The 25,975-nt window shown below is 37.2% G+C and overlaps 2 protein-coding genes across 2 annotated transcripts; one reads left to right on the forward strand and one right to left on the reverse strand.

Moving 5' to 3' along the window:
• The first annotated feature begins 3,516 nt into the window (after positions 1-3,516).
• kcnk4a (potassium channel, subfamily K, member 4a) lies at positions 3,517-11,147 on the forward strand. The gene is made up of 8 exons (XM_079893395.1): positions 3,517-3,609; positions 4,485-4,611; positions 4,955-5,207; positions 6,206-6,320; positions 6,395-6,555; positions 7,643-7,829; positions 9,110-9,246; positions 10,153-11,147. The coding sequence occupies exons 3-8, from the start codon at positions 5,019-5,021 to the stop codon at positions 10,981-10,983; spliced, it is 1,620 nt and encodes a 539-aa protein (XP_079749521.1). The 5' UTR covers positions 3,517-3,609; positions 4,485-4,611; positions 4,955-5,018; the 3' UTR covers positions 10,984-11,147.
• Positions 11,148-17,727: 6,580 nt separating this feature from the next.
• Positions 17,728-24,520, reverse strand: tgfb5 (transforming growth factor, beta 5). Its single transcript, XM_079893194.1, has 7 exons — positions 22,479-24,520; positions 21,303-21,466; positions 20,982-21,114; positions 20,762-20,872; positions 20,274-20,451; positions 18,342-18,492; positions 17,728-18,142 (listed from the first exon to the last, which is right to left on the reverse strand). The coding sequence occupies exons 1-7, from the start codon at positions 22,822-22,824 to the stop codon at positions 17,984-17,986; spliced, it is 1,242 nt and encodes a 413-aa protein (XP_079749320.1). The 5' UTR covers positions 22,825-24,520; the 3' UTR covers positions 17,728-17,983.
• Between the last annotated feature and the right edge of the window lie 1,455 nt (positions 24,521-25,975).

Below are 25,975 nucleotides of genomic sequence, written 5' to 3' on the forward strand. Positions count from 1 at the left end.
AGTCATTGTTGCAAATTACACAAAAATTTAGTCAGCATTTTATATTTTGTGAAAAGCCATTTCATTTTATTTATTTGTTAATTTCCTTTTTTTTTTGTGTGTATGAATTTGAAACGAGCTTTACCCCATACTTTTGTTACATTGCATATTATTTTACATCAGACTTTTTAGATTCATGTGCAGCAGATCTATATGCAGCCTTTCTAAACGAAGTGGATTCAGCGCTTAGTGAAGTATAAGCAACTGTTATCCAATCTCTGTGTTTTTAAAGTTTCTCCATTTTTGTCTTTTGGCTGAACAGGTTGTTCGAACAGTCCGTGTTCTCAGCTTCACAACATTTCTATTAATCAGTAAAAAAAAAAAAAAAAGGACTGTTGGCATCGCACAAACCTGCTTTAATCACAAGTAATGTCCACAGTTAAATTACAACCTGTTTTGCAGAATAATGTAATAATAGATTCAGATAACTCATGAACATGGTGTTATGCACTTGTATTTTCAAAAGCAAAATGTTAGTCATTGTTGGAGCAGAAATCAAAGGCATGTCTAGAGATGTGATATCCCATATCAGAGCTTTTAAAGGATTTAAAGGCCATTTTGGTCTCTACATCAGCTCGGTCAGGGACTTCTGTTTATTCTCTCTTGAGCTTTGGCTGGACCCAGAGGGCCCACTGCGGTCCTTACAGTGAATGTTTTGAATTCTGAGCTTTCATGTTTGACGTTGATTTACCATTGAGCTTTTGTCCACAGATGACAGACATCTAGTCCATTTAGTGCTGGGTCATCACCATGGCTGACATCATTCCCTGCTCTTGATATACACTCACTGATGAACATCTTCGGGTTTAATGAGAAAAAACAACAAAAAACTGGCAAATTTAGAGCCCAGAACCTCTGGCACGCTTAAAAATTATACCACCAGTCTAAGAGGTAATCATTGATGTAAATACTCTCAAGACTAACAACATACTGTATTATAGTAGATGTACAGACCCTTTCCAAAAAATTAGAATATCATGGAAAAGTTTATTTATTTCCATAATTCCATTCAAAACGTTAAACTTCCATAGATTATAGATTCAGGGCCCACAACTTAAACGATTTCAAGTATTTAGTTGTTTATTTGTACATAATTTGGGCTTCCAGCTCATAAAACCTACGAAAACAAGATTTCAAAAAATTAGAATATTACATGAAATCACACAGTAATTACACAGTGATACCATGGTCATTGAACCAGGTTTTGGTTCTTTTGGCAGTGTGGGCAGGTGCAAATCCTGCTGGAAAATGAAGTCAGCATCTCCATAAAGCTTGTCTGCTGAAGGAAGCATGAAGTGCTCTGAACATGTCCTGGTAGACGGCTGCGTTGAGTGGACAGCACAGTGGACCAACACCAGCCGATGACATGGCTCCCCAAACCAACACAGACTGTGGAAACTTCACACTGGACTTCAAGCATCTTGGATTGTGTGCCTCTCCATTCTTCCTCCAGACTCTGGGACCTTGGTTTACAAATGAGATGCAAAATTTGCTCTTATCAGAAAAGAGGACTTTGGTTCACTGTGCTTTATTAAATCCAGAGTCAACACAGCCGTCTACCAGGACATTTCCAGAGCACTTCATGCTTCCTTCATTTTCCAGCAGGATTTGCACCTGCCCACACTGCCAAAAGAACCAAAACCTGGTTCAATGACCATGGTATCACTGTGTAATTACTGTGTGATTTCATGTAATATTCAAATTTTTTGAAATCCTGTTTTCGTAGGTTTTATGACCTGGAAGCCCAAATTATGTACAAATAAACAACTAAATACTTGAAATCGTTTAAGTTGTGGGCCCTGAATCTATAATCTATGGAAGTTTAACGTTTTGAAAGGAATTATGGAAATAAATAAACTTTTCCATGATATTCTAATTTTTTGGAAAGGGTCTGTATTATAGTCACCTTAAACGAGTCCTTATACTAGAATTCATTTCTGGACATCATAATGTTATTTTTTGTGCATTTATTTTTGTTCATTTCTGATGTTAATTATGATTCATTTTTAAAGGTAGGGTAGGCAATTTCAGAGAAGCTAGCAATAGCGAGCTAGCTTTGAAATCATGAGATCACACCCTCCCTTCAGCGCATCTCCAAAACCACGCCTCCTTCAAAACAACACACACAGCAGAGTCTGCAAAGTGTCACAAGATGAGAGACGGTGTTAAATTACCTCATGTCTCAAAGCACATTATAACATTAAAATAATAATGAACTTAAATAACTTACAGAGCTCTTGCTTGTACCACCTGACTGCTGCAGATTCATTTCGCCGTTGATAGTGTATAAACATAAAAATGAGTCTGAGGACGTGAATGGCACGTGCGTCGGGTTGCCATCGTAATTACGGTTGGGACATAGTGTGAACGCAGCATAAGCTTGTTCTGGTCGAGCAGGAACTGTAAATTGTGGCTGCTGTTGATTTGCGGCTCTTTGTGACTGGGTGCTTCTCATTTCTAATTTGTGCATCCTCATTTCCTCGCGTCTCAGCTCCACCCCCCGTAGGATGCGAGGGACGGCTGCAAATAAAGAAAACGAGGATGGAGGAATTGAAGGAAATCTTATTTGTGTATTGGAATGTTCTTGATCACTTGAGCGTCACTTCACAGCATCATCAGCTGCACTCAAGGGATCTGCCCTTATGTTGAAGTTTGCTTATTTTAAAAATTCATAAATAATAAAGCCAAATGTCCTGGTCTATTTAAACTGCAAAGGTAAAGCATAAATTAAAATGATTGTGAAGGGGGAGGAGAATTTATGTGTGCATCAGGTTTCTCGACTAGAAATACACCAGTGAATCCTCTCAGCTCCTCAGGAAGCTTCTTCATTCCTCGTTCCTCGCCTCTTCGCGGTACAATTAGAGAATTGAGATGTCCTTCAAGATGGCTACCTACCTTTGATCAGTGTCTACAACTCTGCATAGCCTTATGTAATGCGCAGACGACGTGTGATGTCGTCGGACCGAATGCAGTGATTGGACAAAAAAAATGTTGGTCCTGAGAATTCCGCAGAAGATATGTACATGTTTTTAATATTTAGACCACTTCTATTATTGATTGCTATCAGGATGCGAAGAGAGTTTCAATCAGTAACAAGAAGTGTTTAAAAAAAAAGAAAAAAAAAAGGCTTACCTTACATTTAAGCCTTTCACTTGTATTCTTCATAACAACAATGAACACTGCTCCAATCCGTTTGAGTTTTTATGCTTTTGGACTCGGAGCCTATAATATGCAAAAAATCAAAATCACGAAATACCACAGGGGTTTACATAGGCCTACAAAGCGGAGGTAAAAGATGAGAGAAGAGTGCTCAACAAAAATGTTAAACACTTGAAACAGATAAAATAAACTGTCAGCTTTCATTTGTGTCTATGCCAAACAGAGCTCTCTCTCTCCTCCCCTCCTCTCTCGGTCTCTTCCCTGCTCTTTTTCTTCTCATGTTGGCAAGTTCACGTAAGACTTGGGAAAGGGGAAAGTCCTGATGAGTGAGTGTATGTATCTTCACAGTGTTCTGCTGGAGAACGGGGAACTCCTCACCGTCACACACTCCCGACGGAACCGCGCGCTGAGGTAAGAGAACATTCCCTCACGAACATGTCTCGAAATGGATTATACACATTTAATGAATATCTACATTTGGAAGTACTAGCCTAATGTAAAAACTTACTGTTTAGTGCCTGTTGCATTGCAAATACTCATAAAAAACAACAACAGTAATTTCCTTTGAGTTGGAAGATTAATTTTGAATGAACTTGAATTAAAAAACAAAACAAAAACGTAATATAGATAGTGTGCAATTGTATCCTATTATGTATGTATCAGTACTTGGTTGAAGTAGGTATGTTGGACTGCACTGTGTTTTAAACATCTATTTTAAACATGTAAGTCTGTTATCTGTGATACTAAAGTCATTTTTATTTAATAAATAAAATATTTAAGCATTTGTTTTTGTTTTTCATTACAAAAATATTTTATTTTTATTTGTTATACCCAGCTATGCCATTTTGTAAGAGCCGTAGGCATTCAATGTTCTTTGCAAAAAGTAACACACAAACTTTATTTTATTTTTATATTCCACTGGGGAAAAAAACGTTTATTTATGTGCATATAAATGCAATATGAAACAGAACACAGTAAAATAAAACTAATTGCAAATACAGAAAGTGACAACATAATTTGTACCATAATATACGGTAACCATGCATCTACAAAGCAAGTCCTAGAGAGCCCTGGTGAGCATCAAGATCCTGTCAGAGGACCGTTAAACAATCTGTTTACATAGACCTTTGCCAGAAGTTCTGTTTCAATGGCGTCATGTGTTGTCTTCTTAGTACCTCTTTGCCTTCACCGCTCTCCTGTTATGTGTCTGGACTGGGTCAAGCCTCCAAAAGCTCAAAGCTGATCTGGAGTCAGTTTCAGGTTGTCTAGAGCATTATTTCTCACAGGTTTTTGTGCAGGCCAGTGAAAGAGGCTGTACGGAGAAAAGAAGAGTGTATAAACCACTACAGTAAACATCTGATATGGAGGAGGAGAAGGAGAAAACGGTGGATTTGGAAAGCCTTATTGCATAAGGTAAATAGTTAATCTCTGCTTTCTATTACATATAACGTGACCTTAAGGCCGCTTTTAAACAAAAATGAATGTCAAGGCAATAGATAACAAAATAAAGGCTACATGTAACACTTTTCAAGCTGAACATTTCACATAAAAGAAGATCAAGATCAATCAAAAGTCACTTTTTGTTTTAAATTTCAATGACATTCAGATATTTGATTCATGACACTTTTGAGTGATGCCAAATTCTTTCTGCCAAATACTTTTGTCATGATAATCAGAGATAATGTCATTATTGTGACCATTTCCCTTGACGTTCTTCTCTTCGCTCCACCTAACCTGATGGACACATGATTGTCAGTGTTTCCACAACGTTCATCCACAGTATGCAGCATCTTGTTTGACGTCACCAGCCCCTCGTAGCCATGCGGTACTCAACACTGTTGACCATCCTGGCAGCCGTGCTGCTGTATTTGGTGTTGGGAGCTCTGGTGTTCGGCAGGCTGGAGTCCTCCAGGGAGGAAGGGGCTCACCGTAAGCTGATGACGTCTCGCATTGCTTTCATTGAGAACCACAGCTGCGTCACGCCTAACAGTCTGAGAGAGTTCATGGAGGTCATTATGAATGCTGAGAAAATCACTCAACTTTGCTGATAATAGAATTTGTAATGAAATGTTTTTATTAAATTAGATAAATAAATGTGGATAGGAGCAGGCTTCACTAAGTGTGTACACTTATCAATTTTAAGAGTGCTGGCCTAGATAATTATAATACATAAAGTGGGAGAGAGGCCGCACTTTGTTGCACACTGAGGAAGGCACGCGCCGAAACGCGTCTGTGCAAATAAAGATAAAAATTTATTAAATTAGAAAAATGCTAAATATTATGGATATAGCCTACTATTATAGTATTTATTAATATTTTGAATAGCTGGTAACACTTTACAATAAAGTCTCATCATTCATAAATGCTGTAAGAATATATTTCTCACTGTTAAAAAAAGTTAATATATTTTTACAGCATTTATTAATCTTTGTTAGTTAATAAAAAAATAGTAGTTGATTGTTTGCTCATGTTAGTTTACAGTTAACAAATACAACTTGTTGATGTTGAACATTAACTTCAACATTAACTTGTATTAATGAATTGTATAGAATTATTGTTCATTCTTAGTTCATGTTAACAAATGAAACCTTATTGAAAAGTGTTATTGAATAGGTTTTTATATATATATATATATATATATATATATACTATATATATATATATATATACTGTATATATATATGTGTGTAGTTTAAATTTTTTTTAGTAATTTTGTTATTAGTTTAGTTTTTTAGTGCTTTTGTCATTTTTATTATTATGTAAAAAAATCTATTTAGATTTATTTTTATTTCAGTTTTAGTAAAAAAAAAAACTTATATCCAACATTTCAAATGATATATATATATATATATATATATAAGAATTATCAATATCTAGAATAACTAGGGGTGTGAATATATATACAGTATATGTCTAAGGACCTCTACTTCTTCTAAATATTGATATTTTTTAGTGTATATATATCGCATCGTAGATAAACGATCCATCCATCATCTTTTCTCTTTAGAAAGTGGTTGATGCCATTGAGGCTGGTGTGGACGCCAGAAGCACATCAAATTATACCAGCAGATGGAATCCATCCAATGCTTTCTTCTTCTGTGGTACCATCATCACCACCATTGGTGAGATAAACACGTTTCACTTTAGAACATCATCATCTTGTGAGGTTGATTTCACAAGTTCTCCACTTCTCCAGGCTTTGGAAACATCTCGCCCAAGACGAAAGGTGGTCAGTTGTTCTGTATATTCTATGCTCTGGTGGGGATCCCCATGTTTGGGTTCCTGTTAGCTGGGGTTGGAGACCACCTGGGCACCCTTCTGCGGAGAGCGGTGGCAAGGGTTGAGACTTTGTTTTTGGTGAGTGGTTTCTCATTATAAATTCAGATTAAGTCAAGTCACCTTTATTTCTACAGTGCTTTATACAATACAGGTTGTTTCAAAGCAGCTTTACAGTGATAAACAGGAAAATAAATCACAGAATCAAACTTCATCAAATATGAGACAAATTCTTCTGTAAAGCAGCTCTGAAAAGACAGTCAATGTTCAACTTAAGTCAGTTCAGTTCAATAACTGTGTAAACAAGTTCTAATTATTGATCATTTTTAATAATGTGCATGAAGAGAAAAAACAGTAAGTGATGGCATATCGCATCAATGTGTTTTAATCTGTTTGTCCAATTTCAACCACTTCTGTCCTGATTTCTTGGAGGGGAGGGTCTATGGGCGGGGAAATGCATGGTATTTTTCAGATCTTTCGATCTAATGGATGAAATAAGCTCACATAATTTACATATGAATGCACCCAGAGACGACATAAAACACACTGACAGCCGCAAGACCAGCCGAACGCTGTGAGTGTGTGATAGAAATCAGGAATGGTGAGAGAACATTGTGCTTGGTACATTTTTCATCTTCAAACCAAACTTGGGTCTTCAGCCGACAGTTTAAATCCCGTCTGGCTAGAGCTCTTCCCATAATGTTCACGGGTTAGGTCAGTAGGCGGAGAGTAGGCGTCTTTTGTGGCTGTTTGAACACATTCGACCACATGAGAGTTTACACTACGAAATCAATCCGGGCGAATGTGTTTTCAACTACCACTGGAAGTGGTCGAAAGTGGACAAGCTCAAAACGTTTTAGACCCTGTTTTCACCTGTATTTAGCGTCGTCCACTTGTGATCCGATCAACCAAAACAAAACGCATCCTAATACCAGGTGTAAACAGGGCCTTCATAAGAAGATAGTTCTCCTCACTGGAAACTATTAAATCTAATTAGTAAACTGATGCCATCATGTTCATCTTGAATGCCAAATGCTAGTTAAAGTGATGTTTGGTTTGGACTTTTGATCAGCAGATCTTAAACTGATTCTTACATTTATAATCCCACAGTTGTCTGGATGTTGCTATCTTTTAATCATTTTCACCATGATTGTTTTCTGCTGAACAGCGCAAGGGTGTGAAGCCCACCAGTGTACGCGTAATCTCCGCTGTCTTCTCCATCCTGATTGGCTGCCTTGTCTTCATTGCCGTGCCGACCATGGTGTTTCAGGAAGTGGAGAGCTGGAGCTTGTTGGAAGCAGTGTACTTTGTCGTGATCACTCTTACCACGGTGGGCTTTGGGGACTATGTGGCAGGTGCACAGATAATTATCATGTCTACATAAAATAATCGTTACATATTATTTAGTTTACTATGTCATGTGAGCGTATGGTAATTCTGTTAAAGAACTCAAGATTGTATTACGCCAGGAACTGCAGGATGTTTTGTGGTCCAGACAGCAATGAAGTTGCAGATATTTATACCATCTAATGATCTGTATTTTACAGCCATAGACACTAATTGTAATAGCTGTAATATTAGACCAGCGCATGCACTAATCTTTTATCTGTGAGAATCGTTTGAGATGTTAGTTAATAATTTGTCATTTAACAGAATCTTGTCCAAAGTGACTTACAGTCCATTTAAATTCAGTGTTCCCTGTATAACTTTTATGAATCAAACTCCGAACAGGCCAGTGTTCATTTTTACAGTTTTTCAATAACAGACTTGTTGTCTTTTGATGTCCTTAAAATTGAGTCAGTATTTTGTCATGCCATATTCAAGTCCATTTTCTGTTTTAATGACTAAATTATCTTTTTTTTAGTCAATGATAATGAGGCTTCAAACTGTAACAGACCTGTAACAGATTTACATTCATGTGGTAATTGAGAGCATCCAATATACATTACCGGTCATGGCGGTCAGTTATTAATATATATATAAAAAAATTGTTTGTTTGTAAGAAATTAATACATTAATTCAGCAAAGATTAATTAAATTGATCAAAAGTGACAGTAAAGAAATTTATAATGTTGTAAAAGATTTCTATAAAAAAAAAATCTATTCTTTTAAACATTTAATTTTTCTAAGTATCCTAAAAAAGTATCATGGTCTCCACAAAAATATTAAGCATTATTATTATTATTTACACTGATAATAATAAGAAATGTTTCTTGAGCATCAAATCAGCAAGGATGTTTCTGAAGGATCATGTGACACTGAAGACTGGAGTAATGATGCTGAAAATCAGCTTTGCATCACTGGAATAAATTACATTTTAAAATATATTCAAATAGAAAGCAGCTGTTTGAAAGTGTACAATATTACTGTTTTAATTGTATTTTCGATCAAATTGGTGAGCAGAAGAGACTTCTTTCAAAAGCATTAAAAATCTTCCCGACCTCAAACTTTTGAATGGTAGTGTATGTTATTGGTAGAGTTTAACATGTATTTAACTCAGAATATTCCTTTGCTTTGCTCATGAGCACAAAGGTGATTAATCATGGCTCAATCTTCCCCATATACCAGTCCTGAGCTTTTAACCACCAGGCCGCACCAGCCCTGTGTCATTACCTTTCTCTTTCCTCTTCTCCAGAGAACAGAAGAGAGGAAACACCCCTGTACAAGCCATTGGTGTGGTTGTGGATCGTGTTTGGTCTGGCGTATTTTGCATCCATCCTCACTATGATTGGGAACTGGCTTAGAGTGCTGTCAAAGAAGACGCGTGCAGAGGTGAGACAGAGAGAATGAACAATGAATTTATCCATTTCAGTTTTCCCACACTGGTTGTATTGTAGTACCAACTACTCAATATAAATACACCCCTAAATATTATATCATATCCACATGAATTGTGGTTACTTTAAATGTTGATATAAAGGTCCCTTTCTGTCTACTGTAAAAAAACAAAAAAGAATTAATCAGTAGACCAAATTTGAGTCAGTTAGGCTGCCTGCATCCCAATTTGCACATTAATCATATGTGAGATATACACTACAGTTAATAAAAAAAAGAAAGAAATTAATACTTTTTTTCATCAAGGATGCCTTAAAATGATCAAAAGTTACAGTAAACACATTTTAAATGTTACAAAAGATTTCTGTTTCAAATAAATGCTGCTCTTTTGAACTTTCTATTCATCAAAGAATTCTGGAAAAAAAGAAGAACATTTTCCATAAAAACTATTAAGCAGCACAACTGTAAAGAAATGTTTCTTAAAGAGCATCAAATCTTCATATTAGAATGATTTCTGAAGATTGTTCAGATTTTTGATCAAATGTGACACTGAAGACTGGAGAAATGATGCTGAAAATTCAGCTTTGATCACAGGAATACATTACAGATAGAAAACAGTTACTTTCAATAGTAATACTATTTCACAATACTGCTGTATTTTTGATCAAATAAGTGCAGCCTTGGTGAGCATGAAAGAGATTTTAAAATAAAAATCGTACTGATCCCAAAATTTTGAACGGTAAGTGTATAGTGTGTGAGATTAGGATTTGTCCAACAAATAGTATTGCACCATTTTTGTACATGTTTTTAGGCTACTACGCAATATTTGTATTTCAAAAAGCAGGGTTTATTCTCACTTTCCCCCCATAAATTAGTTTTAATGGTACTATATTTCTCTTCTAGATGGAGGAGCTGAGAGCTCATGCCACAGACTGGACTCAGAACATCCAGAACATGTCCATGGACTTCCGTATTCCAGTGCCACTGGATCTCAACGACCCCTTTCAGCTCCAACGGAGACGCAGAAGAAGGCGCCACCGCCATCATCGCCGCCCGAGACTGAGCGCGGCAGGATTGGCTCATGGAATCTCCCTCGATGCCGATGTCATCAGAGAGAACGGACATCTGATCCTCGGGTGGCCGTCGTTTAAGTATACCTCAGCGTCTGACAATAGGTCTGAAGTGCTGTCCCGATCCAGGTCGTGGTATAGGTTAGACGGGGCGTACGAGATGAGACCGGGATCGAGGCGGACCGTAGGACCTGCGTCAAGATCCATCTCACGGGTAGACCTGAAACCACCATCGAGACCCGGGTCCAGAGCCATGTCCCCTTCAAAATCTGAATCAGGATCAGTCTCTGAATCCGAGACACCCTCAGAATCCTGGTCGGAATATGAGTCCAATTCCCCTAACTCAGAGGACCTGGAATCCGGAGCCTCCGAGGGGTCTCAGAGATCACTGGAAAGTCGAAAGGATGTTCCTGTCATCGTGGTTGACAACTGCAGTCCGCCCCATCCCTCCCTTCTGGACTTTTTTGGCGAGAACTTGGCGTACATCGACGAGTCTTCAGACGCTCTTAGCGATCGTGTCAAACCAGCCGGACAGAAACGCAAACCCAAGAGAAGGAGTATGACGAGACCGATTCCCCGCTCGCAACCTATTGGACTACAGAGGGAGATCAGTAGTGAACTACAACCCCCAGCACACACTCCGACCCCTCCACCTCAGACCTGAGAAATGAACATTTGGCCAAGGGCTCTTTGCTTTACACATCACAGTTTAAGATGCCAAACATAACTGATGCAGACCATCACAAATACGCATGTAAATATAGCTTAAACAAACATAAAGAGGTTTAATAGCATACTGATTCTGCAGTGTGTAAACTACCGTTCAAAAGTTTGGGGTCAGTAATATCAAAATCTATTGAATAACAAAGGGACTTTGGTAATATATGTTTTTGAAAGAAGTCTCTTATGCTCACCAAGGCTGCATTTATTTAATTAGAAAAATATAGTAAACAGTAATGTTGTGAAATATTTTTTCAATTTAATTGCAAATAATTTATTGCTGTGATGTCAAAGCATCATTACTCCAGTCTTCAGTGTCACATGATCCTTCAGAAATCATTCTAATATGATGATTTGCTGCTCAAGAAATATTTCTTATTATTATTAATGTTGAAAACAGTTCATATTTTCATATTCTTTGATGAATAGAAAGTTTAAAAGAACAGCATTTATTTGCAATACAATTTCTTTGTAACATAGTGTCATTGTCTTCAATGTAATTTTGATCAATTAAATGCGTCCTTGCAGAATAAAAGTGTTATTTAGAAAAAAATGAATTACTGACTTCAAACTTTTAAATGTTTATTGTGCATAACAAGTTCTAATGCCCAGATGCCCTACAACACTTGCTGAAATATGCCCTAAATATGCCCTAAATATCCCTATCCCACAATGCAATTTGCTTGCCTTAACTATCGATTTCCAGATGAAGCTGATGTAACATCACCCACGTTAAACATCTTTTTTTTTTCATTTGTTGATTGAACTGATTAAAGGGATAGTTCACCCAAAAAATGAAAATTCTGTCATTTACCAAACCCATAAGACTTTCGTTCATCTTCAAAACACAAATGAAGATATTTTAAAAAATATAAAAGTGTTCGTTGTCAGTGGAGGGACAGAAAGCTCTCAGATTTCATCAAAAATATCTTCATTTGTGTTCTGAAGATGAACGAACGTCTTACGGGTTTGGAACGAGTAATCATTGTTTCATTTTTGGGTGAACTATCCCTTTAAGACACTATCACAGTGATCATTTGTCACATTTTAGTCTGTAAATTTAATAGGTTAGTATTCTGCTTTTTAACCAAAAACTCATCAATGTCGTTATATTTTAGGAGTGTTTTTTAGTGCCTTGCCTAATCTGCATTTCTTCAGTTAATAAAAATTCCACTTTTGATATTTTGCATGATATAGCCAACTCTGAGCAAATAGAGACATTTTGATATAAGATGCACATTATTGAAATGTCATTTTATTTGTGTGCCAAAGTTTTAGTTATAGTTTTATTGTCATGAATACAAAAAAAAAACAAAAAAAAAAAACAGTTGTGGTTGTTGAGTGATGCTTCTTTCTATTTCTTTGACAACTGTCTATAATACCTGGAAAATGGCAAACCTTTATTGTTATTATTATTATTATTATTAACAATTTATTTGCAGAGAACACAGCTACTTTTGAAGGGCCAATGAAAAGATGTTTTTGGTTAGAGGATGTAGTTACAACATCTTCCAGAAGGGGCTTACAGTCCTTACGGTTTAGCTGGATATATCCATGAAGCACAGACACATTTAGTAGGCGCCCCCTTGTGGTTATCTGATATGGGCTAATCCTTCCCCAAATCTGTCTCAAGTTTTCTCAAGTTGTAGGCTATCCTGCCTAAAAGAGGCGCAACACAGCTTAAATCATTAAGATATTTGTACAAATGTTATATTTGCAGCTTGTGGCTTAACATTCACGCACGGACCCGCTCTGAACACAATGTTTACCTTCCCGGAGCGGACATCGACATCTATCCAAACATATTTTACAGCGTGTGCACACAGACAAAAAGTTTACAAAAAGAAACCGTTTCGATGGTGAATTTTCACAGCATGAGCTAGATGAGATTTTAAATGCCCTTGGTGTGGGAAGACGAGGCGAATGAGAGAGGGAGCGAGTAACGATATGTCCCAGCGTGAGACCGCTCCAGGAATGGCTTTTGTAAGGCCCAGGCTGTGGGGGATAAATGCTGGTTGCAGAGTGAAGGGGGTATTTAGAGGGAAGAGGACAAACACATGGTGGCGGTTTACAGAGGAGCTTTTCCGCAGGGCTTCCAATGTACTCTTAAATTCTACCTCTGCACTTCAGCCCCGCCTAACACAACTTCTACACCCACAACGTTGATGTCTCAAATCGGAAGCTGTTTACTTACGTAACCCGAGCGTGACTGCAATCGATTTCTGAGTGAAAATGTTTAGCGTTGTCTTGCTTTAGAAGTGGCCAGTGACACATGGATGTGTGGTGTGGGAAAACAAACAAAGGAGTTTAGTGTTAATGAAAATTCAGATATGTAATTATGTAAAATATAATTGATCATAATGGAGTAACTGAATAAAAAACATCCCTGGAATGAATTAAAGACAGGGTGGGTGATTTGTTCCAGAAACATTTTTTGTTATGCTGGTTGAAGTCTCTTCACATCCAGAAAGCAATCACTAAATAAGTGGTCAAAATGTGTATCACCTGTGGAAGGATCTTTTTAAGTTGTTTATGCTCATTATTATTTTAATTTTATGTGGTTTGAGACATGAGGTATAACTGTGTCTCTCGTGACGCTTTTGTAGGCTACTCCCTGCTGTAAGCATTCATGTGTTTTGAAGGAGGCGAGGCTTTGGAGACGCACTGAAGGGAGGGTGTGATCTCATGCTTTCAAAGCTAGCTCGCTATTACTAGCCTCTCCGAAAATTGCCTACCCTACCTTTAAGAAACCACTGAAAAATTAGTAGTTTCTCTGGATTTATTATTTATATGTATGTGTTTGAGTAAATGGGCATTTCTATGTTTTATTTTATAAACTACTGCCAACATTTACTCCAAATTTCAAGTTAAAACATTGTCATTTAGAGCATTTATTTGCAGAAAATGACAACTGGTTAAAATCACAAAACTGATGCCATGTTTTCAGACCTCGAATAATGCAAAGAAAACAAGTTTATGTTCATTTTTAAACAACATGCTACTAATGTTTTGAGTTCAAAAATCAATATTTGGTGGAATAATCCATGATTTCCAATCACAGCTTTCATGCGTCTTGGCATGCTCTCTGCCAGTCGGTCACATTGCTGTTGGGTGACTTTATGAAACTATGCATATAGATGATTATGACATGGTACATCAAACAACATATAACCGCTAAAGCAAAGATGTATTAGGTACAGTATTAAGTACAGATCTCATAGACATAACTGCCCAAAAAGGTCTTCAAGTACATTTTGCAATATACTTTCCATTTAGAGTTCAAGACTAATCAATAACAGCTGTTGCTTTTAGAATGGTTGAAACAGATACAGTTTAGATATTTTGGCAGAGAATATTCAAATTTCTTTTTGTCTTGGGAGTTGATGTAAAAAACAGGATGCAAGACATGTTAACGTAACCTCTGAAAATCTTAACACATTAAAACACTTCACATCTCATCAGCTTCACGGCACGAACATTACATTACAGATCATAAATTCCATGACTGTTTTTCTGATTTTTTCATTTCCATTTGTGTGGTTGGTGATATCACATTATGAATTGAAAGGATACAAATACATTGGCAATGAGGTGGTGTGCTGGTTTCTATCGAGAGGAATGTTCTAGAATGATTTGCTTCTCTTCTCTGTGACACCACAAAAGGGAAATTAAAGTTTATTATTCTTTTATACAGCGAGTGAGACCACAAAATTTGTACTTCTGAAGGGTCAATATTGCTGTTTTTGATTAGCTAAAGACCACATTTATACAGACAGTGGCTAGAAAAGTCCAAACAAATTAAATTTCCACCATCAACAATAACGAGTCAAAAGCAAAATCTGACTATGAAGTTGTCTAAGATGACATGAAGTCATTTTCGTAACCACTTAATTGGTGTTTCCATGCTACGGTTTACATTTAAAGCCATGATTCACTTTTGGCTTGAGCGCTCATCCGCAGATGGGCATTACGGGTCAAACATTTCAATAACACCAACGTCTCTTCATGTTGTGAGATGCCAGGAACCCGATAGTCTTACGAATTACACCCTAAATGACATAATACTTTAATTCAAATCAGGATGAGTGCACCATCCTGAAAGCCTCTCTAAATGCTTTCTGTTCTTCTCTTTCTGAATTTCCCCCATTGGCAAATGCAGTAATATTTAGGCACATTCCACAAATACGATGTCCTTTACTAAAAGCGTGAGATGCACAAATCTATGGAAGCTTGTTTCCAAAATGTAAACAAAAAATGAAATGCAACTTTTTATCTCACAATTCTGCCTTTTAAGTTTTTATCTCACAACACGACTCATATCGCACAAATCCATGGCAGAAACAAGCTTCAAATCCCATTCGGCCTCATCGCTATAAATATAAAAACAAAACTATAAATAAGTTATTTTTAGATTCATGTATGCATTAACAAGTAATTTAGTAACTGCTAATAGTGGAGGTTATAATTTAGCATGTAGTTTCATAATAATTAGGGCATAGTGAAATATTTTTAATGCAATAAAGAATTTGTTTGACATGCTCCCCATAAAAGCGTATCTATGATTTTGTTGAGTCTGTTGTAAGACAGACACACACACACACACACACACACACACACACACACACACACACTGCTATGGTGAAGAATCTTCCTGTTTATATCCATGAACTACCAGAATATCTGTCTGTCTCTCTATTTTACTTTTCCATACTCCACTTCAGTCAAAGGCAAACAGGCTCAATCAGCAATGCCAAAGATCTCAATTTAAGTATTTGATTTGAAGTTGATTTGGTTCTGGAAGAAGATATGTGGACATGGAGCCCCATAAAATGTCTAGACTATCACATTTAGGATCATGGCTTCCTTGCACTACATTTTATTCTGCAGTTTGCACATTTACAAAGCAATATTCAGTATAACTGTCTTGGTGAAATTTGGATGCGCAAAGAACCAGAACTGCTCTCAGATACTGGGATGACAACTTACCTGAAAAATTTGGATTTTTTTTTATATTTTTATTTCATATTTTTAAACTGTAGCATTTATTGAACTAATAACATTACAGGTACTGTATACTTTGTGGCTTGTATAACATTTTAAACCAAAACGCAAACATTTTAGGTTATAATAACCCTAATTTAGAACTTTTTCTCATTTATGCATTCTGGCAGTCACTCTTATCCAAAGCGACTTAGATTGCGTTCAGGTTTGAGCTACAGGAATGTAGTTAAAGCTCTTAAAAATGTTAAGAGAGGATTCAGCGTGTGGCTGATCGTTCATTGAGCAACTGAGATCAAAGTCTAGTCTCATAAGCAACTCTCACGACACCCATCCAACATTCACACCCCATTAAACCATGTGTCCCGAAGCTACTCTCACACCCAGACTGCTCTTCCCAAACCACACGGCCCTCAGACGGCTGATCGTCCTCTTTCATGCCCTGAGGTTTATATTTGCACTCCCCAATCTGCTTTTGCGGAGGACGCTGAGTCAACATTGCGTAAGCGACAAGAAGTATTTTTGTTGATTCATTTTAGGGACTGTTATGTAACAATGCGCTTCTAACTCTCTTCCCTTTTGCATCCCCTTTTCATATAAAGTTATAAAAGTTGTTTTCACTGAGCAAGAGAGAGGAATTCGCTTGTTTTAGCCCCGGCAACCAAACACAGAAACCCTGTCATTCCCTACAGATCATTCTCACCGGCCACAGATAAACATGTAAGCAAAGTTTTTCACTCAAAAACAAACTTTTAACGCCATGCCAGCCGCTATAGGTTTTCAAAGGGCACATTGAGGCTTTATAGGCAGAAAGAAAACAAACAGGCGATATATGTAGGCCAAAATTCCTTCCGACTTCCCACAGATCAGACTAAATTATATCGCTCTGCATTATAGGGTGTGGAGGGGCACTGCAAGATTATACAAATCAAAGCGATCACGTGGTGCGTTTAAAACGCATCCTGAAGGCAATTTCGCCTTAGCGGGACGGCTTGCTTTTCGCTCACTGTTCTTTCTGCCATGTCACCACAAACCCTGAACCCAAGCGTTTAAATCTGGCGTTCCGTGAGTGGTCGGTGTCTGGAAATTGTTCACATCCTGTTTACGTCGGAGATTTTCTAACCTCGAACCGCATCTGGCTGGTGAGTCCACTAGTCCAATCTGCATTTTCAGCGAGTGAAGAAAAAAAAAGGAAAACCCTTGAGAGTAGGCCACTCGCTGGGCCGTGTGATAAATAAATATAAATGCACAGTTCTATAAACATGTTGAATATAAATAAAAAAGCCACAAAATATTATTATATAATCAAAATTTATTGTATTTAGCATATAAACACATATAAACATCACACACACAAAAAACTATTTACACTTGCAAATTCCAAAAATATAAACTGATCTACAGTAAACTTCATACAAAATCTAAAAAGGATGCACTGCTGGTGTATATTGTGTGTGTCACTGTTGTGATACTAAGAATGCGAGGAGATACTAATCAAAAAAGCTTATTTTATCAGACTATGACCAATGCAGGAGACGGTTAATGCTGTATTGTTGGTGTGTTGCTTGTATTCAAGATGCTTGATGAATAATTATATGCTGTTTCTAATCTGTACAAGTTTGAAGGAATAGTTCACCCAAAATTTTATATTCTGTATGACTTCTGTGGAACATAAAAGAAGATCTGAGAGTTTTTGCGTCTAAATGAAAGTCAGTGGGCTTCAATGTTGTTTGGTTTCCAACATTCCTCAAAATATCTTTTGTGTTCTGCAGAAGAAAGAAATGCATACAAGTTTGGAACGACATGAGGATGAGTAAATGAAGATGGATTTTTCATTTTTGGGTGGACTATCCCTTTAAGATGTGAGTTATATATGTTTGCTCTCCTCTCATCCACCTGTTTTTTGTCCTCCCTCTGAGATCTCTGTCGTCTCTCTCTCCACTGAATCAACGGCACTTGCAGGACCGGACCACCATGTTGGAGAGCTGTTCCACACGGGGCGTTCGGCCTAGGAAATAAACGATGGTGAGGGGCTCCAGGTCCTGGGGAACACAACACGGAGATGCTGATGCTTCTGGATTCATTTTATTATACAGCGGGAGAATCTGAAAGGAAGACAGACAGAGAAACTCTGTAAATAGACACCGAAAGCAACACTGAATGAATCTGAACTTAATCTGTCCAACATTCAAGTGCACAAGTTTGTTTGGCACATACCTATAATCTTTGAGATGGCACTTCTGATCCTTTTAACATTAACAATTTTTTTTCTCTCTAAGCATTCTCAGCCTGATTAATATTTACCATGTTGTAGTGGTTGTCTGCGCTCCATAAGTAAGGACAGTTCCCCGCACAGAAATTTGCTTTGTAGCCTTTGGGTTCGTGGATCCACTTCCAGTTCAAGTCCCGGCGGAAATCAATATACAGAGACCTCAGACAGCAGCCCTGATCAGCCCTGGAAGAGGTACAATGATTTGTTGCAGTGCATTATGGTGTGTTAAAAGAGCAGTTTACCCAAAAAGGAAGATTTGGTCATCATTTACACTCACACTTGTGTCATTCCTAACATACATGACTTTATTCCTAATGAAGAACAAACTGAATAATGCTTTGGTCGCTGTTTTTTAGACAAATACAACGAATGGGCAAAAGAACGCAAACGCACCATAAAGGTAGCGCTCACGACTTTTGTGCTATTTTCCAAGTCTTCCGAAGTCATGCAACAGCTTTATGTAAGCAACAGACTAAAATTAAGTTGTTATTCAGAGGAAAAAAAAATCTTGCGCTCTAGCTTCGCGTGGCAAGTGAATAAGTGAAGCGTGTAGGACTTTCTTTAATCACATTTTGTGCTCTGTAAAAGGACGTTTGAAACGACATGAGGGTGAGTAAATGATGACAGAATTTTCACTTTTGGGTGAACCATCCCTTTTAATAGTTGCTGTCCAAGTTTTGACTCCGGCAACAAACTCTGATTTGACATAAATGTGGCTCTAATGACCATTTCTATGTTGCTTAGCACAGAGGAAGCACTCCACATAACAAACACTCATTAAAAGAGTATTCACTTCCAGAACAGACGAGATGAATTCTGCATATCAGACGTGACACTCCTTGGGCGAGTCGCTGCATGCGTACTGTGGGTGTGTGATGCAGTAGAATTTATTTTACATGCACACACTTAGGATCCATCTCATCTGGCTCCATGTGTCTCTTATTGTTTTTTTTTGTTTTTTTTCAAGCAATGTTTAGTTTTCTTGCATTAAGCTTCTAGCCATCTATCAAAGGTTTACGCTCACCAAATACTGAATATTAAGCTTAATACTGAAATCCTTCAAAGCCATTTATACTATACTTTTATAGTCATTTATAATCCTTCAAAGCCATTTATACTATAGTATAAATACAAAAGTATTTCTACTATACTTTTTTTGCACCTGTTTTTATACTTAACTCCGTTTTGAGTTGCACAAGTTAGCTTTTCTAATGTGCGATGGTAAGGAACATAACCTACTATAGAAGCTTGTTTCCGCCATGGAATAAATTGTGAGAAACTTATAATTGTAAGAAAAAAGTCAGAATTGTGAGCTCACAATTCAAACTTTATAACTGAGTTTATATCTATGGAAGCTTGTTTCCGCCACTGAATAGAAAAAAAAATGTAACTGCAACTTTTTATCTCCTAATTGTGAATATTTTTCTCAGAATCCCGTGATATAAACTCGCAGTTACGAGTTATAAAGTCAGAACTGCGTGACAAAGTCGCAATTGTGTGATGTAATTCAGAGAAAAAAAGTCAGAATTGCAAGTTTATATCTCGCAATTCTGACATTATAACTCTCAATTGTGATAAAAAAAAAAAAAAAATCAGATTTGTAAGATAAAAAGTAGCATTTTTTTTATTCTGTGGCGGAAACCAGCTTCCATATTTGGTATATCTCACAATTCAGATTTTACGACTCATAATTGCAAGTTTAAATCTCACTATCCATATTTTTTCCTTGCAATTCCGAGTTTATATTTTACAATTTTGAGAAAAAAAGGCAGAATTGTGAGAAATAAACTTGCAATTGTGAATTCTGAATTCTCACTCCAATGGTCTAAAACTCAAACTGGTCCTCACAAAGATAGTTGTACAAGTACACACACACACACACACACACACACACACACACACACAAGAGTAATAATAAATAACATCTTCAAACACACACACACGCTTGAGCTCTCTCTCTGTACCCTGAGCATATGGACGTGTCTGCTGCTGATCTCTTCTTGCGGTTCTTCTTGGTAGGGTTGTCCAGGCGGTCGGTGGGCAGCAGGGTTAGTATCAAATGTGGGGTTTTTGTGCTAAATTCAATCTGTCCTTTAGTCACACCTGGTCTTCTGTTCTGCTTTATAAGGTCGTCATCAATGCCTGGGAAGGAATCGATCCAACGTGTCAATAACAACAAATGACGCCAGAGTTTTTCCTAATGTCTCACTAACGTTAGACAACTAAAAAGTATCCCTTTTCGTCTTCATTTTAAACAACGTATTTATTGTTTTCAACTTTCTTTGTGACGAAAAAGTGTGCTTGTGCCGTGTTTCTTTAAAATATATATATTTTTTAATCTAATACAATAATATTCATACTTTTCAACTAACTTAAGCATTGATTCTATAACTGTGTAATTTGTATAAGTCAAATAAATCAAACAAAACGTTTAGATTAATGAGAAAATGACCTGCAAATCTGGCTTCCAACTCTTCACTCTTGTTCGGGACAATATTGTTTGTGGAGGGGACGAATGTACAGCAGGGACAGTGAACGCTGATCTTGAGCCCAAGATTTCTCTCTAAGAGAGAAAAAGAGATTATTTTTCCTAGAGAAGGAAATGCTTCACAGCCTCCTCTGCTTCATCAAGAAGTAAATATATGTTGAAACTTCTGGATGAACTCACTGACCCCTGAACGCCATCCACTCCTTCACAGTCTCCGTGACATCGACTGAAAGCCACGCCCCCTTGGCACGAGGCTCTACCGTTCTGGAGTCGATGTATCTCTGGGACGGGGCCGTCACATCCTCAGATTTGAGAATCTGTGGGTGTGAAGGGAAACAAACCACAAGCTTATTTGACTCATTCATTCATCAGCTGTTCTATTTCTTGCACCGCACAGCATGAAAATACGTCATGAACAAACCGTTGCAGATGCAGTCACTACAGTACAGACTCACTGCTCATCTTTAGAACAACTCAAGCCTTTTGTCTGGAAAAACCACATTACCTGGTATATTTCCACACGCTGCTCAGTGGTGCGAGCCTGTGGGTTTGGAGCTCTGAAGATGCGAAATTCTGCTTTGACCAAAGTACTGGAATTTCGCTCCACGTTGGTGACGTCGAAGCCCACTATCCTGAAGTACGGGCTCTGAGGAACCGGATTGATTGAGTCTGTGGAACAAAAGCAGGATTCACTTTGGCCTTATTTACACTTTGTGGTCTGAGCGTGGTATTCAGAGGGTCAACCTCAAGGAAATAAAACTTGCTTTAGTGCCAAAACAGCAGATGCAATGACTAACCCCTTTCAGCCTCTCAGAGGCCTCACTGAACTTTAGCTGACTTATTATTGGCAACAAAGCTGTATATTATAGGTACACTATTTGATAGCTGTTAGATTAAGCACATTTTACATCCCAAATTATCAGTAATGTACTTAGTGTTTTTTTTTGTTTGTAATTTCCATTCATTTTAATGGTGTTTCTCCTCAGATGGTCATTTTTGAAATACAGCAATATGTGCTTATTCATTTTTTTTAAATGTTGCATTACAGATGTATTTTTACTATAATATGAAACAATAAATAACTAGAGACAAACTGATAAATCTGTTTGATTAATATTTTATAGAGATATTGATTCTTTTTCATAGTACAAAATTTACTAAAGGTATTCAAAAGAAAAGAAGCTTAACGTATACAAACAAGCACAAAAATGAGTTTGTGACCATTTAGATCGCAAAACAAATTTGCATAAATATAATGGCATTATAAATACTGTTGTTATCTAATGATCATATAGTTATTACTGCGTCAACAACCCCATATTTGTCATAAAAAGGGTGTATCTATCTATCTATTTATCTATATATAGTATTATTATTATGTTGGTAACATTATCATAATATTATTACTATTTATATGAGTATTGACATGAAAATAATAAAAAATAGGCTATGTATTGAAATTATTTTCTTAGGCTACTTTTGTTTTGGGGTGACAATGTTTCATGACATGTTCAGTCAATCTAATGAATGATATTCTATAAACACTTTTTCAAACACAACCAAATCGGATGGCCAAACTAAATGATGCACTAGAATGAAGGTTTAACTACACATCCAGAAGCCAATGCATTTTTAAATGGTGCATTAATGAGCCATCTCTGATAAAATGCGTATCACTCACTCGTATCTGTGCGCAGTGGCATCATATTGACCCGCTGCACCTCTTTAGCGTAATAGTCCTCCTCGCTGCTCTCCCGCTCGCACGCGCTTTCGGCCTGGCGCGCGCGCTCCTTCAGCAGCTCCTTCGTGCTGTTGTAAAGTAACATCACCTCCACCGGGACCGATGGTTGCGCGCTGGCTTCGGGGTGCGGTGGACTGCGGATGCGTAGCTTGCTCAGAATCTGTCCGCGCACCGCCTCGATCCTTTTGGATTTGTGGTCGTCCAAGTTGTAGGAATGGCACGTGGAGAATCCTTCCGCGGACACGGACAGTTTGAGAACGAGCAAAGTTAGATTGATGAACCACATGGTTGATTGACAGATGAGAGGGTCGGAAGCGCTCCTCTATAACGCCCGGTCACTGGATGTCCTCGGGGAGCGCGCGCACTGAGCGCGTCTCTTGCAATGGGACAAACCCAAAGTGCGTAGGCTGCGCTGCTCGCGCTCTGTGTTGTTCACCAGGTGAATGAGCTCCTCTTCTGACAGATACGAGCTTTTACCTCCTCATACACTGCCTCACGTATAATTTGTGTACTCGTATAATCTATTTCTGGTCAAAATCAAGAAAGAAGATTGCGCAGAGGACACTAGCTGAGTTCACTGTGTGAATTTAAAGCAATTTCAAGGAGGTCAGTTTTATTTTATTTTTCAGTTTTTTTTTCTTTCTCGAGCCTAAGGTACGTCTTACGTACGCTAACTAAAACTATTTTAGCGTCGCTGACGGTTAGTTAAACAAATGTCTTAAAACAAAACTCCTTTAAAACAGTGTTTTTGTAATCTGCATGTAAAAAAAAAATACAATAAAGTGGAACAAGCACCTAATTATGTGTTGTAGCTATACCAAAATTGGAAATCGCTCACGCAGCTACGGTTGCTATCACTGTAAAAAAAAAGTTGTTGCTTTGAATTTTTAAGTACTGCCAACTTGGATGTTTAAGTAATTTCAACTTAAAATACATTAAACTGACTTAAAAATGTTTAGTTTAATCTTGTATAACATTTGAAAATGGCTGAGTTAAAGCAATGCAAAAAACATGTTGTCATAACTTACTGATCATATGATTTTTTTTTTCAGTGTATAACCTTCTCAGGTGGCAACTATTTCTGTTTGTGGACGTTAAAATGTTTGAGAAGCCTTTTTTTCTGAAAACATGTTCAATTTAAACAGTTTAGTGGGGCTGTAAGTACTTTCTAAGACCCCCAACTGTTTGATTTGACTTTTTTATGGTTCAAGCCCTCCCAAAAACCCAAGAGCAACCTCAGGTAAAGCAAATGTGAAATATTGGCCTGATTTCTGTGCATGTTTTAATGACAAGCATACTACATTTGTCCATTATTACAGACCATCCCAATTATATTAGTCTCTAGGGAGTCTATAAACACAGCCTTTCCATCATGCTTCCCAGGATTTTAAGTATTTACCGGTAAGGTAATAAACAGTACAGTTCCTCATGCTCGTCTGGTATCCAATGATTCAGAGAGAAACTCCAAGTGCTGTTTTGAATTCTTGTGGTTTGTCTTGGAGCTTTAGCGAGGACCGCTAGTATTTCTTTTAAAGTGACTCTCCAGCTCCTTTCCCATTATAAGACTATAACTATAAGAGATCAGGTCAGATTTTATTTCTCTTTTCTCACAGCCTCGAGTCAAGATGCAGATCTGCCATCCAAATGTTCAATCAAGCCCTAGAAGTTGCTTTAGGAAAATGAAATTATCCCATGACAAAGACTGACTGTCTCCAGCAGCATAAAGTTGAACTGGATTTAATATAAACAAAATGAGCAAAAGCTATAGCTCGGCCTACCAGAATACATCTTTTGCGAAGAATAATCCGTTTCAAAGGAGAGAGGGGGGAAAAACGACAAGACCGTCAACAAAAAACGTCAGAAGTCAAAGAGAGTCTTTGAAGGTGTGAACTTAACTACCTGGCTATAATTAAAAACACAACCCTCTTTGGGTTTCAGAGCTACCAAAAACATCTCTTCAAAACAAGTCCCTAAAGTTTTCTGAAGTTTTGAGAGGAAGAAAAAACATAGAGCAGCTGTGTGTGGGAGGGAGAGAGAGAGAGAGAGAGAGGGGGGGGGCATAGAGAGAGAGAGGGGCATAGAGAGAGAGAGAGAGAGAGAGAGAGAGAGAGAGAGAGAGAGAGAGAGAGAGAGAGAGAGAGAGAGAGAGAGAGAGAGAGAGAGAGGGAGGCATAGAGAGAACTACAAGGGTAAATGACTAAATAAGATGAGATAAATCTCCTTTTTATCAATAAATGAGATAAAAAGGAGAAGTCTTGTTTTAATCCTTATGCTGAGTTGAACACCCTGTAACACCCTTGATGTTCCTGGTCAAAAATGACCGGCCTTTTAAAAAGAGCTTGTAAATCGCTTGTAATGCTATATTAACACCAATTACGGCTTGATTGGATTCAATCTTTTTGTCAACTTGTTTTCTTTCAAGTAGGACAGGTTTCGTATTTCGTTTTGGAAATGATTGATTAGGCCTCATTGATCTGAGCTTATGTATCTCAGTTTTTGAGTGAAAAAGCATTATTTGTGGATAATCTTGTCAATATTGCAAAAAGTTGCAGTTTATCACACTAGTGTGCTTTAATGTTTAACAAAATGGAATAAAGTCACAGTTGTGGTTTTCCAGGTCAAAAATGACCGGTCTAAAAACATAGCTTGTGAATCTCTCGTTACGCTATTTTATATACAAATATTGGCTTCATTCTTTTTGTCAAATTGTTTTCTTTCAGTTAGGACAGGTATTTCTTTTTGGAACTAATGGATTAGGCCTCACTGACTAACAAGGTGAAAAAAAAGTACAAAAATGAACCAAAAGAATTTGGGAAATAGTTATACCCTGTGTGAGCTAAGGCTGTAGGGTTTACATTTTTGGGGAAAAGAACATCCTCTCCGGGTCAAAATGACCCGAACACAACATAAGGTTAAATACTCAAGCTCTTAGAAACATAACACGGTGTAAACACTGAGTAAAAGTTCTAACACTCTTTGCACAATTAATACATTTGACTTTAACAAATTTTAAGTTAATTAATATTTTATTATTATATTTTTGAGACATGAATTATTAGTTTTGTTAGGGTTGCTCTGTTTCACCTTAAAATAAATTACTTTATTTTAAAGGACAATATATGTTTAATATCTCTGTTTTATTATTTTCACACACAACAAAATGGCTTCATGCATGTTGGTTATGCCAAACTGATTTTTAGTCAAAAGTTTTTCAAACATCATTATTTTAAAATTGAATCACCTTACTGTTTATTGTGTAAGAAATAACAATGAAATATTCCAAACTTATATACAAACTATTTCTTTTTCAAGAATTTTAACGAGATTTAATTTTAACATCCACACAGAAGTATCCAAATGAACTGATCCAGAAACATAAAACATGTTCTTCATAGAAAAGGTGTTTGTTATTTTTATTTATTTGTTTGAACATTTTA

The sequence above is a fragment of the Squalius cephalus genome, assembly GCF_949319135.1.
Source record: "Squalius cephalus genome assembly, chromosome: 14".
NCBI classification, from domain to species: Eukaryota; Metazoa; Chordata; class Actinopteri; order Cypriniformes; family Leuciscidae; genus Squalius; species Squalius cephalus.